Genomic DNA, 17963 nt, shown 5'->3' with positions numbered 1-17963 from the left:
GGCCACCAAGGCCAAGAGGTGGGAGAGGCGTGTGGGCTGTATGCTGAGGGTGACGGGTTTGGGGACAAGCACACGACCTGACTCACAGGCGTATGAAGCCATTAATGGAAAGCACCAAGCTTCAGGGTGTGAGCCATCTCCACGCAGGCCCCGCTGAGGGAGCACTGGCTCTGGCGTCACAGAGGCGGGGCTGGAGCCTGGGGACGCCGTGCAGGCAGCAGTCCACGCAGGACACCCCCCTCTCTGCAGTCGGGTGCAGTGTGGCGGGTGACGTCTTTAGGGTATCAAACAGACAGCCAGATGGGCAGGATTCCAGAACACTCCCACCAGGGCAAGTACCCTGTTCCCTTCAGGACCCCATTCTGAAACGGATCGGCTGCTTTGTCCCCGTGTCTGTGGGGCTTGACCCCCTCAAGAGCGAGCCTGCACTTCTCAGCTGGGAGGTTCAGGGACTTCAGATACTCCTCCCGCCCTCACACCCACAACAGGGCAGCTGAAAAAGCCCGTTCACGACACAGTGTTGTGTTACGAACGCTTTATGTTCAAGTAAGAAGAGCTTTTCCAACAGAACGTGAAAAGATCGTGTACCTACAAAATTTAAGTTTCTGCTCCAATAAATGCTAGAAAGGCAAGGAATGTTGTGATCTACACACCAGTCTGGAGACTCTGGTGTTTACACGGGGCAATCGTAGACATGGATTTCCTGGTCGTCGCCCACTGACACAATCTTTGAGCCATTTCCATTGTATTTTACTCCCCAGACCTGAAAATCAAATAAGAACAAAGTTCTAATGTGCATACCGTTTATGAACAAACACCCTTTGTATTCTCGCTAGACTGAGTCTAGACAGAAAGCGAGACAGGGCTGCTCTGGTGCTTTCTGAGCCACCGGGAACGGGGCCTTTTCCTCAACCAGGCACCTGGCATTGCATCCCTCCCCTCCCACCCTCCGTAAGTGTCCTTTCTAAACCAATCAGGATATCTACCAACCTTTCAGAGTTTCAGAATCTGGGGAGTGACCTGATGCCATGAAGCCGGCATCTCCAAGGGACCAACACAGGCTCCCGTTCACATCTCCAGAAAGCAGCAGGCCCACGACTACCCTGGGGGCGTCCCCTCACTCCTGGCCCCCGCTCCGAGCCCATGATCCTCACTCTGTTGTCAGAGGCCTCTGCAGCCTGCCCGTCCCCGGGGCTGGAGCGGCGGGCAGCTCAGGGCACTGGTTGACCTGCTGTGTTAAATCAACAGTCACACCTCCTTCCCGACAAAACTGATGTGGCTGAAGTTTGGTCGTCAGCTGTCACTGACCCCGAGTGGGGGTTTCAGCCCTGAGTCCAGTGCTGTCGCTGGGCGGGTCAATGACCTCACTTCCACCCAAACACGCCTTCTGAGACAACACCCCAGCAGGGAGGATTTACTCTCACAGTGAAATGTTAAGTCCAGAGGTGGAATACCAAGATGAAATCCCCTCAACTTCATTAGCAATGGTTTAGGATTCAATGTCAAAAAGCATGAACAATCACGTTAACTGTGAGCTGCACCTGGCTGGCTCAGCCGGTAGAATGTACGACTCTTGATCTTAGGGGTTGTGAGTTCGAGCCCCATGTTGGGCATACACACTGATTACTTAACAAAAATAAGACAAAATGAAAAACCACCCAGGATCCTCATAAAAACATTAAAAATATATTAAAAGCCAACTTTTTACTGCCATGGGTGTCTTTTCTTTTAAGGGACTACTTTCCCGAGCCTTGCTACTCAGTGGTTGGGATGAGCAGCACGGGCCTCGCCTGGACTGCCGGGAGACGCAGAAGCCCAGGCCGCACGCGGACCGACCGAATGGACCCCTGCCCGTCACGGGAGCCCCGGGGGTTCCGGGCACAGCGTGGATGCGGACGCACCATGCCGGAGCCCCAGTTCCTTTCACATCCACACTGGCAAAGACAAAAGGGCCCCGGGAGAACAGAACCCCCTCCTCGTTTAAAGACTGGAGCAGAAGTCACCGATGTCACTAAAAGCCAAACAACCTGTAAGAACACATGGCTTCAAGTGCGTGGAAAAAAGACCACGTCACTCCTGTGGACACCTCCAAAAACAACACGTGCTGTGCGTTTGAGCAGTGGGCACTTCTATTGTTTAAGATTTAAAAAACAAACTTAGAACATGAGCTGGGGGAGCAGCAGAGGGAGAAGCAGACTCCTCGCTGAACAGGGAGCCGGACAACGTGGGACTCGATCCCAGGACCCCGGGATCATGACCTGAGCCGAAGGCAGACGCTTCACCGACGGAGCCCCCCAGGCGCCCCGAGCAATGGCACGTCTGAGGAAGGCCCTTCCTGAGCCTGCCACGGTAGGCTGCACTGGGAAAAGTGCTCCCGGCATGCCCCCGGCACCAGCGCAGTTTCCAAAGGCACTGAATGGCTGTGTGGCTAGTGCCGTGTTCCGGCCCTTGAAGGGCCATCACACCTCACGGCTCGCCTGGCTGACCACACAGACGGTGCGTGCAGGACGCTGGCTGACGGACACCCACGCAGGGAGAGTGGCCCAGCAGCAGGTTAGGAAAGGGGACGGGTGTCGGCAGTGCTCGGACAACGCCAGCCACCAAAGACGAACGAGCACGAGTGTGAACTGTGCCGTACCTGATCCTGGTGGTCGAAGAAGGTGTGGACACATGTCCTTGTTCCAACATCCCAAACTTTCACACTTTTGTCAGATGAACTATGTAAAAAAGGGAACATTAGTACCAAAACAGTTTGCATTCTGGTTTTAAGTCAGAAGGACTCTGACCTCCACCCTCCTTCGCTCACCTATACTCTGCCCACCTGTGTGCAGCGTGGCCAGTGGGGGCCCCAGGGGGGGCTCTAGGTGCTGGCCTCTCAGCCACTTCCCTCAAGTTCTCATCTGCCCAGCCCTCATCCCACGGTTCCCACTAGGAGTCTCAGACACGTGTGCCTGCTCCCAGGTCGCAGAGGGCCTGTTAAAGCCTCCGCTGAAGGCCGCTTCTGAATGAAGAGGCTTCCCTAACTGTGCAGTGCTAGGAAGCTGGCCGTCCTTGTCCTGAGTGACACTCGGATCTAAAGTCTGTAAACAGACTTACGTAAAGTTACTACTGGAACACAGGTATCCCTAAGGTCACTACATGTAGAAGCCTAGATTTATAAGGAAAAACTAAAACTTGAACTGTTCCAAGGAATCCACCTTTGTTCCAGCGAAGGACAACTACACAACTTAAAAAAAAAAACCCAACAACCCACAAAACCAATGCAGAAAACAAAGTCTATCTGAATAAAAAAAGGGTCAGACCGTCTTTAAATTTTAAGGCAATTCATAAAAGACGATCTTCATCTTCCTAGCATTTAAGAAACTGCTAAGAATCATACATACCTGGAAACAAAGTGAGTGTCGTCGGGACAAAACGCAACGTTCAGCACCCACGATGCATGGCCACTCAGCGTGCCGGCCAGATTGGCGTGTTGTCTGAAATGGGAAAGTGTCAAACAAAACGGAGATGAAACAAAGTTTTCCAGGAACGTTAGCACAAAATGTGTGACTTTCCCCCATGGCAAAGAGTAGGACGCAGAGCAAGACAACACCCAGACAGGGCAACGAACCAGGAGCCAGCTGGCTGCCCCAGCACCGTCGCAGCTCCAATCCTGCCTGCACAGCCAGCGCCTTTTCCACACCGGGCCGGTGCCTCCTGTCCCAGGAGCCGTCAGTGTTCACTCTTTATAACAGACGTCACTTGGACAGACCATTTTTAATCGAACCAAGAATAAAACGGGTCTAATGACAAAAGCTATGTTTACTTTCAAATAAGCGAAATCAAGCAGCAAAGGCAGAACAGTCCTAAGGCCTGACTGAGGTGTGCTGACTCCAGCAGCACGGAGCAGACCACAGGTGGGTTGGAGGAGGGGTGGCCTCAGAGCAACCCGCCTCAGCTTGGGCTCCTCCTCTGCACTTTGGGGACACCAGTGACCTGTGGTCAGGAAGAGGCAGAACCGCAGCCACGAAGGCCTTGTGCACAGAGTTGGGCACTGAAGCACTGGCCACAGCAGACCGACGGGCCAGCACAGCGGGGCAGAGCCTCCCTCCTGAGCCCCAACACCCGGCCGACAACCTCCTGTCCCCAGCGTCCCTACTCCCAGCGCAGACTCCGGGAAACCCTCACAGGCCCACGGGAGGGCATGCGCACAGACCGTCAGGGCTGTGCCAGGTGGAAGCAGTCTCAGCGTCCACGCACTGCTGGGGCACGGACAAGGGCACCAGGAGGCCACATTCGGAAGCCGTGAACCAGAGGCACACAGACTACAGTACTGAGTCGAAGGGTCAAGGACACAAATCAATCACCTTCCAGGGGAGGCCTGAGGGGGGAAGCCCAGGAGGAAGGGGCCTTGCACAGGCTTACAACCAAAGACAGCCGTGACCTGAAGAGAATGACCCGTCACTCCTACACCCGTGGTCAAAACCACCACCAAAAGGCTCCTTCATCTAGACATGCAGCGAGGTGGTCGGTAAGCCAACAGCCCCCTTGGCAGGGCAGAGGAGAGTGTGCTGGATGGCCACGTCTTTGCCGTCACTCTGGGCCAGCGACCGCCAGTGCTTCCTCCTCGTCCTCCACACACGACCTACTTACCTGAAGGAATTTAAATCCGTGAGCCCCACAAGTGACAGGACGGATGAAAACAGGCAGGAAGGACTGATCCTAGCTGGCAGCCATGACATTCGAAGTTCAAGGACAGGGCTGCGGACGGGGGAGCAATGCCTGCACCTGGCAGCCACAGGACCCCTCTAAGCAGCGGGAGAGTGGAAGGGCACTGGTCCCGGGAGAGATGCCTGAGTCCGCACGGTAACTTACACATCATAGATCTTGATGTAGCCATCATCTGAGGCAGTGACAAGGAGCTGAGAGTCCGGGGAGAAGGTCAGGGAGCGGATGGGCATAGCATGGCCTGAAATTCACAAAGGCCCTTGTTAATCTGGCAAATCAGAGGCTCCCCATGGACGGTGTCCCTAGTAATGACCACGGTCACTGAGCTGACTGCCCAGGTGCTTCTGTCAGAGAGAGTAGGCAATGACTGCATGGGCCCCTCCTCCCGGTGTTCTAGAAACATCCACATAACCCAAGCCCCTCCTCCGGGAGCCGTTTCTCTTCGGTTCCCTTCCCTCACCAGCTGGACCTCAGCACACACGGCTTGGGAAAAACTCCTCTGCTATAGACATGGACAAATGAGGAGATATACACTCTCATCTGTCCAGATGAGCACACAGGATGCTGTTTCTTGTGCTGTACCGTAAATGATAAACTAAGGAGGCAATGTATTCACTTGTCAGAATTCAAACTAGTAGGAAAAGCACAGAGTGGAAAACTCCCTCCCACCCACGCCCGAGGCTGCCGGTGCAGGGCGTGGGCACAGTGCTTTCATCTACCTTCAGTTTCCTGACAAAAAGTCGTCTCCTAATTGCGAAGTTCTGTAGAGCCAAACAGGGCAGAAATGAAATGCTCGTACGGCTGAGAAACGCTAAGGCTGAGAAACGTTAACGCGTCAACAGGTGAGCCCTCTCGGGGAAATAAGCCTCAGCACCAGTACCAGAACGAGCGTGTCCAGGTTCTAACGAGACGACAAGACTAAGACCTGGAGGCATTTCAGATTTCCAACCGAGATCATTATTTTCCAAATCTAAAGCTCATTTTTCATTTAGTAGCATTTTAATAAAAGACTGATTCATCCTTTGTGATGTGATAACCCAGTTTGCACAAAATAAAATGAGCCATACCTTCCAGCGTGTGCAGGAGTTTTCCAGTTGCAATATCAAAAATATTGATGATCCCGTCTATGGCTCCACTGGCCAGATACTTCCCATCAGGGCTCTGTGCAGAGAACATGCGGAGGGCATCTGAGACTGTGAGGTTAAGACGTCACCACCTAACACACGGGGAGCCCTGCTCGCCGCAGGCCCCGCCAGCCAGACAGCGGCTGCCCGCTCGCAGCACTGCCGCAGGCGGAAAGCACACATGGCGAGGAGTCGGGGAAAGAAAGGAGAGCAGTGTTTCCTTACATATGCAATACTCAGAATGAATTTTCCTCTTGTGTCCAAAGAATATTCCTTTTTCCCACTTTCCACACCAAAAATGTTCACTTTTCCCACATGAGTTCCTGTGGCCAGATACTGGGAATCAGGAGAAAAGGCCAAAGTCCAGGCATCCACTGAACAGAAAAAAAAAGGGGGGGGAACATAGTGAGAAAAGGTGGGACCTTAGATTTTAAGACTTTTAAAGTTTTGCCAAAAGATAATTTTTCAAAAATTAGAAACAATGTCCTGATTCAAAAACCTATGTGTGGAGATGTTAATTCTTTACCAATTTAGTTTTAGGGCTTCTTAAATCTTTTTTTTTTTTTAAAGATTTTACTTATTTATGCGACAGAGACAGAGATAGAGACAGCCAGCAAGAGAGGGAACACAAGCAGGGGGAGTGGGAGAGGAAGAAGCAGGCTCATAGCGGAGGAGCCTGATATGGGGCTCGATCCCATAACGCCAGGATCACGCCCTGAGCCGAAGGCAGACGCTTAGTGCCACCCAGGCGTCCCCAGGGCTTCTTAAATCTTTAATAAAAATAAGACAATACCAAGTGTTAACAAAGACGTGGAGAAACCAAAACCCTCACATACTGGTGGGAACATAAAATGGTACAACCACTCCAAAAAACAGTTTAACAGTTTCTTTTCTCTCTTTCAAAATTTTAATCACCTGGCACTCATCAGGACATGTGCCCTCCTTCATCCCCCCATCACCTCCCCTGGTGACCAGCAGTGTGTTCTCTGTATTTGAGAATACTCCTTCCCTTCCCTCCCCTCCCTTGCCCTGCCTTGCCCTTCCCTGCCTGCCTTCCTTTTTTTTTTTTTTTTTTGATGGCTGAGTACTATTTCACTGTGTATATGAACCACATTTTCTTTATTCATTCATCTGTTGAAGGGCATCTCGGCTCCTTCCACAGTTTGGCTACTGTGGACATTGCTGCTACGAACATTGGGGTGCATGTGCCCCTTCTTTACACTACATCTGTATCTTTGGGGTAAACACCTAGTAGTGCAATTGCTGGGTCGTAGGGGAGCTCTATTTCCAACTTTTTGAGGAAGCTCCATGCTGTCTTCCAGAGTGGCTGCGCCAGCTTGCATCCCACCAGAGGTGTAAGAGGGTTCCCGCCTTTCTCCACATCCTCTCCAACGTCTGTCATTTCCTGTCTCGTTAATTTTAGCCATTCTGACTGCTGTAAGGTGGTATATTATTCTGGTTTTGATTTCCTCTATTTCCCTGACTGAGTGAATTTGAGCACGTTTTTATGTGCCTGTTGGCCATTCGTATGTCTTCTTTGGAGAAGTGTCTGTTCATATCTTCTGCCCATTTCTTGATTGGATTACTTGCTCTTTGGGTGTTGAGTTTGGTAAGTTCTTTAAAGTTCTTTACAGATCTTGGATACTAGCCCTTTATCTGATATGTCATTTGTAAATATCTTCTCCCATTCTTCCCACTGTCTTTTGGTTTTGTGGACTGTTTCCTTTGCTGTGCGAAAGCTTTTTATCCTTATGAAGTGTCCCCGAAGTTCATTTTTGCTTTTGTTTCCCTTGCTTTAGAGACGTGTCTTGAAAGAAATTGCTGTGGCCAAGATGGAAGAGGTTGCTGCCCGTGTTCTCCTCTAGAATTTGGATGGATTTGTCTCACACTGAGGTCTTTCCTACACTTTGAGTTTATCTTTGAGTGTATGGTGTCAGAGAATGGTCCCGTTTCATTCTTCTGCCTGTGACTGTCCAATTTCCCCAACACCATTTGCTGAAGAGACTGTCTTTTTTCCATTGGATGTTCTTTCCTGCTTTGTTGCAGATTAGTTGACCATAGAGTTGAGGGTCCATTTCTGGGTTCTCTATTCTGTTCCACTGATCTATGTGTCTGTTTTTGTATCAGTACCATGCTGTCTTGATGATTACAGCTTTGTAATATAGCTTGAAATCAGGCAACGTGATGCCCCCAGCTTTGTTTTTCTTTTTCAACAGTCCTTTGGTTCCTCGGGGTTTTTTCTGGTTTCATATTTTAGGATTGTTTGTTCCAGCTCTGTGAAAAATGCCGATGGTATTTTGATAGGGATTGCAATGAAAGTGCAGATTGCTCTGGGCAGCATAGACATTTTAACAATTTTGTTCTTCTAATCCATGAGCATGGAATGTTTTCCCATTTCTTTGTGTTGTCTTCAGTGTCTTCCATCAGCGTTCTGTAGTTTTCAGGGTGCAGACCCTTTACCTCTCCGGTTAGGTTGGTTCAGACGTATCCTACTGGTTATGGTGCAGTGGTTAATGGGATTGTTTTCTTAACAGTTTGACAGTTTCTTAAGTGAAAACAAACTTACCCAATACCTTGCAATTGCACTCCTGGGTATCCACCCAGGAGAAATGAAAACGCACGTTCACACAAAGACTTGTGCACAGGTGTTCATAGCACTACGGTGTTTACAGAGGAGAAAACAGGAAAGAGTCCACGTGTCCGTCAAGTGCTGGGTGGCAGAACAAAACAGGAACTGCTGACGCTACATCATGGACGAGCCGTGGAAACATGACGCCAGAGAAAGAAGATACACAGTCCCACCGACACACACTATGGGGCTGGAGAGCAGACCGGTGGCTGCCTGGGGCTGAGGGCAGAGCACGGCCGGACTCTCCAACCACGGACACGAGGGGGCTTTCTGAGGCACGGAACTGCGGTGGTGACCGCACAACCCCAGAGACTGACTAAAACTCGTGGAACACTTACAACTGGCTGACTTTACGGTGCAATTACAGGAGTGAAAGCTCACCTCAATAAAGCTGCAAAGAAACGAAGATGTACTACCACAAATACTCCGCAGGGAAACCATAATATGAACAAGCATCTACCACAAATCAACAAGGACTGGAAGAGGGCTGTTGTTTTTAGAAAAATCACCTGGCTTCTAAGTTACACCATATTATTAGTTCAAGAGCTCCATTCCAGTGTGATGTGTGCATCGCAACACTTCCTCAGCCGGATGGTGGGGTCTCCAGAGCCCTGCGTGGCCGGGGCAAGCAATGTGCTCTAGATTCCTATCTGGGAACACACCACTGGTGGTACTGTAGCATTATCTTCTGGGCTACTCGGAACCTCTGCAGAGGCAATCCCTGAGCTCTGGGGGCCTCCGGAGTCATCCAGTTGCCCACTGCCTGCCTGTCCCTTTGCTCACGCGCTCTCTTGTATAGGAACAAGCCCCGAAGTCTTGCCACCCTGCCCCGACTGGCCAAAGCAAAGGGAAAGCAGAGAAAGGCTCCCTCCCAAGTCACTGTCCTCACTCCTAGGAATGGCTCACGGAGGACAGGCCCTTCCCAGCCCACAGGACTGAGGAGAGGCTGCTGCGAACTTGACACACTGCAGACGGCGGGTCCCAGCACAATCTCCCAAGGTGTTTTAAAACAACAATCTCTTGCAAAGAAGTAATAAATAGTTTAGCTCTATCACTTTTCTCATGAAATGTTTGTTTTAAAAAGGAAATTAACTTCAAGAATGCTCAGTTAACTGAGAAGATCTGAAAAAGCTCTTATAATCAATCTCTCACATAGCTACTTTTCAACCTCTCCCTACTAGTGATTAGCATTTACCCTAACGGAATCATGCTTTCTTACTCCTATGATAATTAACTGTTTACAGGAATAATGGGTATTAGAAAATCTGCTTTGAATTCCTTGCAGTTTAATAAAATACCATTCCTAAATTATGTTTACATTTCTCTATTAGCTGGTTTACAATATAGAATTTTTCATCTCAAGCACCCTTGGCTCAAAATCCAAGGAATCTCTGTCCCGCACTCTAAGACTTGAAATATCTGCACACTAGATACTTGTCGTAATCACTAAGCTCCACCTTGTCACCGAGAGCTGCCCTTTACTCGCGGGCGTCCTGCCCGTCTGGTGGCGCCAATGCCCATCCCGAGTGCCGGGGAGCATGGCTGCTGTGCCCACTGCCTTCCTCGTGCTCACTCTCTTCTTCAAGATTGGGGATGGTCTCTTCCCTTTCCTGTTGTTTGTGGCGGTGCACACCCTCCACGCACATTTTCAAGACAGGCCCAGTTTAAGTGTTGGTGTCCCCGCGCTCATGACGCGAGCAGAGTGGCCTTCGGATGGTTCAGCTGCTCTTTAGCTGTCAGCAGCATCACCTGCTGTTACTACCCAAGTAACTGCTGTGTAGCAACCAGATTCTTGTCCAAAGAGAGAGTAAATCCAACCCCTTGACGGCTCTCTGTACCTCGTTTCTTTCCACATGCACTCGACACACACGGAACCGATCCTGGCTATCTAGGGCGCTGTGTGTCAGGGAAGGCAAGCTGGGTGCAGACCGGTCCTCTTCCTTGGAACCAATCCAGTACTCATGTCTTCAACTGCAGCGCGCCCAGGGCCACATAGCCCCGCAGTGACCTCAGGGTCACGGGTCTGGGGAAGGCTTAGGTGCCCAAGGTAAAAAGGCAGCACAGATCTGCCTCTTTCTCCTCTCCCCGGCTCTGCGTCTTTGTAGACTTTGGGGGCTGGTCTAGGGCCCCAAGTCCTCCGTGAGCGATGTCAGCTGGTAGAGATATAGGTAAAGACAATCACCTGGGGAGTCAGTGTCTGGGCAGCTTTTTCCATACATAGCCCAGCCCACACACCCTGAAAACTGTGCTTCAGCGGCTGCAAAACAGGGTCTAGGCATGCATATTCTTTAAAAATCTTCAGCAGTAAGAATCGTAGACATGAAGTATTGCTTCCAAGGGGAAACACACTCAGCTTCTGGACGCGCTAGCTTCCCTACAAACCGTGGGACCATGACTCTTTCCAACATAAAGGCAGGCTTAGCGGCTACTGAGCATGACCAGTGGGAGGCAAATCCAGCTGGGGCTCCAATCAAGGGATTATGTTCAGGAAACACAGAAGCACCGTCTGTGTCCCCCACCACGAAGGGTGTCCCGGAGAGGCAGCTGGCTCTCTAGGGTCATCATGCGTTCCAGCAGAACAGCCTCTGCTGGCAAACGCTACACAGTCACTTACAGGTAGACTGAAGGCTGCAAGGAAGCCTGAGAGGTCGTGTTGCTCGTCCCACGTTAATCCAGCCTACTGAGATCATTCCTTCCTGTTACCCCAGATATTTATCAAGGCTGAGAGACAAGATTAGGCTGTCCTACAGTACTTAAAAAAACTGTTATTCCAGAAGTTGCGTATCTATCAAATGCTGGGACTCAGCCCCGTAACCATGATTAGCAGAGATTACCACGACACAGATCTCAGAGGGCACAGGACCTTACATTCAAGACTTCCATCAGGCACTGCACGCATCCAATCAGAATACGGCACACGGAGAAGCCCCGGACTGTCCGAATTCAGGTCCACAATCCCACATTGGCAATTCTAAGATCTAAAGCCTCCGAAAACTGTGAGTTTAACCCTTTAGTACCAAAATTTATGTGGCAGTAAAACCTGACCTGAACAGATGTATACCCCCTCCTGTTTAGTTGCTGAGATATTAACACTTGGAGGACTGCTCCCGCCCATTAATGGTATTACTTAACATATAGTCCACGTGCCCATATTACCCTCAAATGCAAACAATTCTGAACTGTAAAACTTCTATCCCTAGAGGTTTAGAAAGGGATTGTGAGCATTTATTATGGTCCCTAAAAGTAAAAATCTTACCAGGTCCCGCATCTATAGACTTTATCTGTTTGCCGTTTTCCAAGTCCCAGAGACGGATATGAGCATCGAGAGAACTGGACGCAGCGATGGGCAGGGTGTGGCTGATGTCCACGGACACCACGCCCAGTTGGTGTCCCTCCAGACTCCACTGTAGGTCCAGCCTCTCATCAGACCTTCAGGGGGGGACAGAGAAATGGGTTTCTTTACACACAGCACACTGTCCAGCACCTGAAATTCTGGGCCCCCGTGACCCACCCCCTGCTCCCATTACCAACGGTCTGTGAAATGCAGAATCGGAGGAACCCATGAGCAAAGAACACCAAAGGCAGCCAAGTCTTAACTGTGGGACTTTTTTTTTCCCCTTAAACTATAGGCCTTCACACTGAGTAAGAGGAAAACAAGTGAGGAAAACATCAGCTGCCTTTTTAAACCACCATACTGCTCCTGCTTTCTCACCCAGAAAACAGTTAACACTTACCTGACTGCAACTTGGGAGTCCAGAAGACAAACCCTAAACCCCAATTTCCAAGGCTGTTAGGGGAGAGGGCGCTCACCATTTCCAGACCTTCACCAGGTCATCCAGGGATCCTGTGACCACTGTCTCAGAGTTTTCTTTCTTGTTTGTCCCCCAGGCGACTGACCAAATGGCATCATCATGGGCTAGAATGGAAAGCACTTCACGTAAAAATCATCATGCAACGTCTACACTGCATGGGCTGAAATGAAGTGGAAATACTGCTCGGACAGTTCTGACGTCACACCGCTGGTAAATCAGCCACCTGGTTTACGTCTTGCCATGTGCTTTCCCTCCCGGTTTTAACAGAACTGCCAAGGCACACATAAACACTGAGGCACACACGAAACACTTGCCCCAAATCACAGGTGTACCAGGGAAGGAGGGGGTTCTGGAATGTCCTTCCCAGTTCAGCATGCTGCCTGTGTGCCTCAGTCTGGAATGTCTATTACCTGGTTAAAACTAGGGAAACCAGCGGGAAGTCCCCTGCCATGCCCCCACCCAAGACCTAAACTTGATAAGATTCATCTCTTAGGGATCCTTCGGGACCAGTAGGCAGTTCAACTGCAAACAGTACAGGCCTGAAAATAAATACCTCCGTATCTGAGTTGTCTCTTGTCACAAATGTCTATTATGCTTTTTTTTTTAAATTTTTTTTTTTAAAGATTTTATTTATTTATTCGACAGAGATAGAGACAGCCAACGAGAGAGGGAACACAAGCAGGGGGAGTGGGAGAGGAAGAAGCAGGCTCATAGCGGAAGAGCCTGATGTGGGGCTCGATCCCACAACACTGGGATCACACCCTGAGCTGAAGGCAGACGCTTAACCGCTGTGCCACCCAGGCACCCCAAATGTCTATTATGCTTAACGAGTCAGTTACTACATTAATTTTTTTGTAAGTATTATCTCAATCACAACAACCCTATGAAGTGGGTACTGTTCATATCCTCATACTACAGACAAGGAATCAGAGGCTTAGAGAAGCCAAGTAACTGACCCGAAGTCAAAGGCTAAGAAGCAGAACTGGGACTCAAAGCCAATCTGTCTGTGAACTAAAGTCCACCTTAAACCCGAAGTCTGCCAGCTGCACAGCTGGTGAGCCTCACTGTGGGGTCTGCAGACCTGGTGCAGGTCCACACACGTGGCAAGTGCACACGGAGGCTTTATTCACGCCGCGCAGCAATGGTCGAGGAACACCTTTCCAAGATGTGAGTACCAGGCGCTGAGCAGCTGTGACTCACATGCAGCACCGAGGCTTCAATGACGATGCCCACCTGAGCCAAGCCCGCCAGCGTGCCGCCTGGACAGCATCACCTACATGCCAGGTCGCTGACTGGCACACCCGACTAGATAGCTACCCATGTGAGCTAACTTAGAAGAAAGCTTTTGGCTTGAACTTCAGACTATCTAAACAGCAGCTACTTAGGGTGGGAGAGCATTTAGGAGGCATTCACACAAATTCTCCACGGCTTTGCCCCAGCTCTTCCAGGTGTCAAGAAATGAGGCCCATGTGGAGCCCCGTGTCCCCAGCAAGCTGCACCCCAGATGGGACTCTGACCTGCCCCCTGTGCCACCCCCCCAACTGCTGCGTCCTCTACTCTTGTACGGTCATGATCTCTGGGAGCCCCTGCACTTGTCTGAAGTCGGGGAGCCGCTGTAAAGACCCCAGGGCAAGTGCTGAGGCTCTACTGTTTCCCTCTTTCACCCCGGTTACTGGGAAGCTCAGAGCTGCATCTTTCTCAGGCGGGAAAGTTTCCCTCAGCCGGGAGTGTCCCAGTCTATTATGTGACTCCTGCTTTTTCTTCTCAGTTAGTTGTTTGGCGGCTTCTGTTGCAGTTTGCTTGTAAATATTTGTTTTCAGCTGCGTCTGCCGATTCTTCTGCCAGCTGAGTACAAGTGAGGGCTGCGTGTCGGGTCAGCACACCCAAAGCCCCAGGGATGACACAGCTCTCAGGTGAGTCTGCTGCAGTGGGCAGGCAGCTTACCTTGCTCTTGTTTGAAGAGAATACTGTACTAAAAAAGAACAGACGCCCCATTAAACCAGTGGTCAGGCTCCAGAGCTATCCCATCCCCTCCCTAAAACACCCCTGGCACCCACCTCGCCCCACCCCCCACTGTGTTAGTGACTCCCCTCCCGTCCCCCTGCCCATCCTGCAGGCTCCCTGTTTCCTGCTCATGTGAGACAGGCAGAGTCGACCGCACCAGGAAAAAATCAGTTCTTACACAAACTGTAGTCTCCTCTGCCCATCCCCAGGAGACTGATCAATTCCAGGCATTCCCTGCTCAGATCACAGGAGGCTGTGTATCCAGCTTACAAAACCACACAGCCTGCCTGACCTGGTACTGCTGTCCCTAATCTTACTACAAAGATTTCTCCTTTTCTGATTTTTGTTTCTTTCTTGTTTTTGAGTACAAATCCCCCCCCTTTTCCTTTTTAATTAAGTAAGCTCTACGTCCAACATGGGGCTTCACGACCCTGAGATCAAGAGTCTCGCACTCTAGCAACCGAGCCAGCCAGGCACCCCCGGCTACAAATTCTTTTCCTCAATCCCTGTGACAACCATGGAAAAGACTTACACAGCCAAAATAATCCTCCTCTTTGTGCTGTGGATCTCCCAGCGTCACCTAACCCTCTGGTGACTAGGTGCCCAGGGTCCCCCAGCACTTCAGGAGCAGAGCAGGAATCAGATGCTAGTCTCCTGACTACACACCCAGACCACATACTGGCCTTCAACCTGCCAAAGAGACCAACTGCTGTTCTTCCCGTCACCACAGGCCTTACCTGGTTGGTCATTTCCTTAACCGAGGATGAAGGCTACAGGCCAGATGGTTCTGTGGAAACATCAAGGCTTCTGTAAGGGGGTGTCAGCAAGACAGAGGGGGATACAGGAGGTTCCCCTTATCAAGAAAGTAAGGCAACCCTCTGCCGGAGCAGCGATCAGCCCCAGAGGCCCCCTTCACAAGCCCTACTGTGTGGTACAATCGTCTTTCTCCCTTGGAGCCCGGGGACTCAACTAACACCTATCCCGTGCCATGTCTTCCTTTCCCCAAGTCTCACTATAGAGAGGGACCAGTCTCCAACCCTTGCTGCTCTTCAGAGAGATAAAACCACAGGTCCTTGTAGATGCAAATATTATTTATTCAAAACTCAACAAGCAAGTATGTGGGAGCAAAGTGGTTCTAGTCTCCGAAGGGATCTCAGTCAAATATGCCCACGAGAGCCAACCAGGCATGCGAATGAGACACTCATCTCCCCAAAGTCTTCAAGGACTGAGCTCAGCTGAACACAAACTTCCTTTAAGAATAGATGTATTTTCTCAGGCTGTAAGGGTTCTTCATATTTCATGTGTGTGCTCTAACCCTCCAGCAGCCTTGTAAAGCTTGTAAACCCCTTCTTGGGACTTTGTAAACGCAAAGGACTAGAAAGGGAACCAAGTACAGTCAACGCTTCTTACTCGAGGCTCTTATATTCTATGAAGTCACCAGGAACACCAAATTAGTGAACACGGGCCCCACTGCTCCCAGGAGAAATACTGGGTTAGGGTCCCGATCAATACATCATTCTGTATGCCTAACGGAAGCTTACTGCACACACGTGTGTTCTCTGTAGGCACCTCACACCAGATGCACTGAGGAACAGACACTTTTGCACTGCACTTGGGGGACATTTTAACAGTGATACCGCCAACAAAAAGCACAAAAATGCAAAAATCATGACACTAAATAGACTGAAAAAAGGACCCTTGTTCACATGAGAGAGGTGACACGGAAGGTAGAGCGTCCCTTGTCCTGATGCAGCTGAGAATGTATCAGGGGACTCAAAGTTTTCACCACCGTGCACATGTCCGTGAAAGACCACAAAAGCGGTGAAAAAGTACTGATTTGGGGGCCACAAATAAAGTTTAGTGTGTAGGCAAACTTGCAAATACAGAATCTGAGAATAAGAAAGATCAACTGCACACCTAAATAAAACGTTATCAAAATACGAAAATTAAACGTGTGACAGCTGTTTAACTCCTTACATAACAAGGTCTAGCGGCAAGTCTGATCACGACTATTCTTTCAACGTTATCCTAAGATACGGACAGAGCTGTGATTTCGATTGCTGACAAACTCACACTGCGGATACTGTGGTTTGTTCCCTACAGCCATAACTGGAGGAGATGCTAAATTTCAGCTAAAGGTTAAAGAACCTAAAAATGAAGTTTTTCTTCTCATCCACATTCATGCCCCCTCAATTCTATCATACAGCAAGGGCCACCACAAGATTTAAATTTGTAAACCTCAAAAGGCCACCACGAAGATTTTCCAAGGATAACAGGAAAAACAAACAATTTCTAAGTAATCCTTGTCTGTGAAGATCTCAATCAAGCTGGTAGTGTTAACTCATTTGTGACCAGAGAACAGGGCAGGAAAGGCAGTGAGGAACTAGGCCAGGTTTGCTGCCCAGAGAAGCACAGGCCTGCCTCCCCTTCCTTTCGGGATCTCCTATTTAGCAGCAGAGGGTAGGAAGGCTTGCAGAAAGCCAACTCCCAGGGAGACAGCCCCCTCAAAACGAAGGCCTGCTTCTGTCAACGCGAACACACGCATCAGCTCACTGCACCCTCCCACCCCCGCTCTGCCGCAACCCTGTTACCACCTCCACCCTCCTGATAACCTCGGAGCTTAAGGAAGTCTCCCCGGGACCGCTGTGACGGTAAGCGGTGCGCCCAAGCTATAGCATCGGTCACCAAGCGAATTAGCTCTTAGAACAAGCAGTCTCAGAGCTAAGGGGCCCCCAGAGCCCTCCCCCACCTTCCCCAGCCGAAGTCATCCTCGCTCCTCACGGCTTCCAAACAGCACCGCACATGCTCTATTATTACTCGGGCAGGTCAGGAACCCACAGGACGACACGGTACGTGAAGTCAAGAGAACCCGGCCCGTGCTTGCACCTGTCCGGTGACGGGAAGCTCGCTACCCAGGGGGGCAGCACGGCCCGACCGCTGGAAAACTTCCATTTACGGTAACAGAGACCTCTCCCGCGGAGACAGCAGCCCCGACCGCGAGGCTGCACAGGACATTCTCTTCTCGGGAGACAAGACGAGCCCCTCCCGCCCTCCCTCAGGCCCCGCGCACCCACAGGCAGCCAGGGCGAAGGGACTCGCAGGAGCCCCCGTCGGACCCGCGGCCTGGAGCATCCCTGAGCAAACCTGCTAGCACGCCGCCCCCGGCGCCCCCAGAGGGCCATGCCCGCCGTCGGGGCGCGTCAACTCACCGCCGTCCTCCCGGCTGCACGGCCGCCGCACTTGTGACGCAGCCCGCAGCGCCGGCGTCGCGCGGCGATGAGCGACGACGGAGGGGGTGGGCGTCTCCACCGCCCCGGCCCCGCCCCAGGGCGCAGGCGCGCGCCGCAGCGCCCCCTGCGGCCGCGGCAGTTTCCCGCGCCTGCGCCTGGAGGCTCTCGGCTTCCGCTTCCTCCGGTGTGTGGTCTGAGCTTCAACGCCACCTGAGGGCTCCCGGGGTTCTGTTGCTAAGAAAACCTCGGTGAGATAGTTTTGTGTTCCAGACAGCGCGTCACAACCTGTGTGCGCGACAGGCTTCCATTCAGCGGGCGGTGACCAGCCTTTACTAGAACACGGCGAGCAGGACCCTTGCCGTCCTAGTCCTCGCGAAGCTACCCGGTCCTCCCGGCCGCCCTCCCCGCAGGAGTGTGCTCCCCGGGGTGGAGGGAGAGGAGGGGGCGCCGGTCCCCG

At 51.2% G+C, this 17963-nt stretch overlaps 1 protein-coding gene across 2 annotated transcripts; it reads right to left on the bottom strand.

The window, feature by feature from the left end:
- Positions 1-520: 520 nt before the first annotated feature.
- WDR61 (WD repeat domain 61) lies at positions 521-17595 on the bottom strand. 2 transcript variants are annotated; one of them, XM_034667753.1, is made up of 11 exons: positions 17486-17595; positions 15014-15063; positions 14217-14244; positions 12271-12376; positions 11717-11889; positions 6057-6205; positions 5775-5868; positions 4855-4948; positions 3384-3476; positions 2639-2717; positions 521-763 (listed from the first exon to the last, which is right to left on the bottom strand). In XM_034667753.1, exons 2-11 carry the CDS (start codon positions 15023-15025, stop codon positions 674-676), a joined length of 918 nt encoding a protein of 305 aa, XP_034523644.1. In that variant the 5' UTR covers positions 15026-15063; positions 17486-17595; the 3' UTR covers positions 521-673. The 2 variants fall into 2 exon arrangements, with proteins under 2 accessions (XP_034523644.1, XP_034523645.1); XM_034667754.1 differs by having other exon boundaries at positions 17421-17537.
- Positions 17596-17963: the final 368 nt, after the last annotated feature.

The sequence above is a fragment of the Ailuropoda melanoleuca genome, chromosome 9 (genome assembly GCF_002007445.2).
Source record: "Ailuropoda melanoleuca isolate Jingjing chromosome 9, ASM200744v2, whole genome shotgun sequence".
In the NCBI taxonomy this organism is placed as follows: Eukaryota; Metazoa; Chordata; class Mammalia; order Carnivora; family Ursidae; genus Ailuropoda; species Ailuropoda melanoleuca.
Note: the sequence above shows the minus strand (reverse complement) of the source record. Positions and strands in the feature narration are given on the sequence as shown.

Bases quoted from the DNA above. Each gene is read 5' to 3' on its own strand.
- WDR61 (XM_034667753.1), bottom strand. The intron at 12,377-14,216 runs GTAAGCTGCCTG...TTTCCATTCTAG, and splicing joins TCTCTTCAAACAAGAGCAAG to CCCATGATGATGCCATTTGG. The intron at 11,890-12,270 runs GTGAGCGCCCTC...CCCCCCCTGAAG, and splicing joins CTGGTGAAGGTCTGGAAATG to GTCTGATGAGAGGCTGGACC.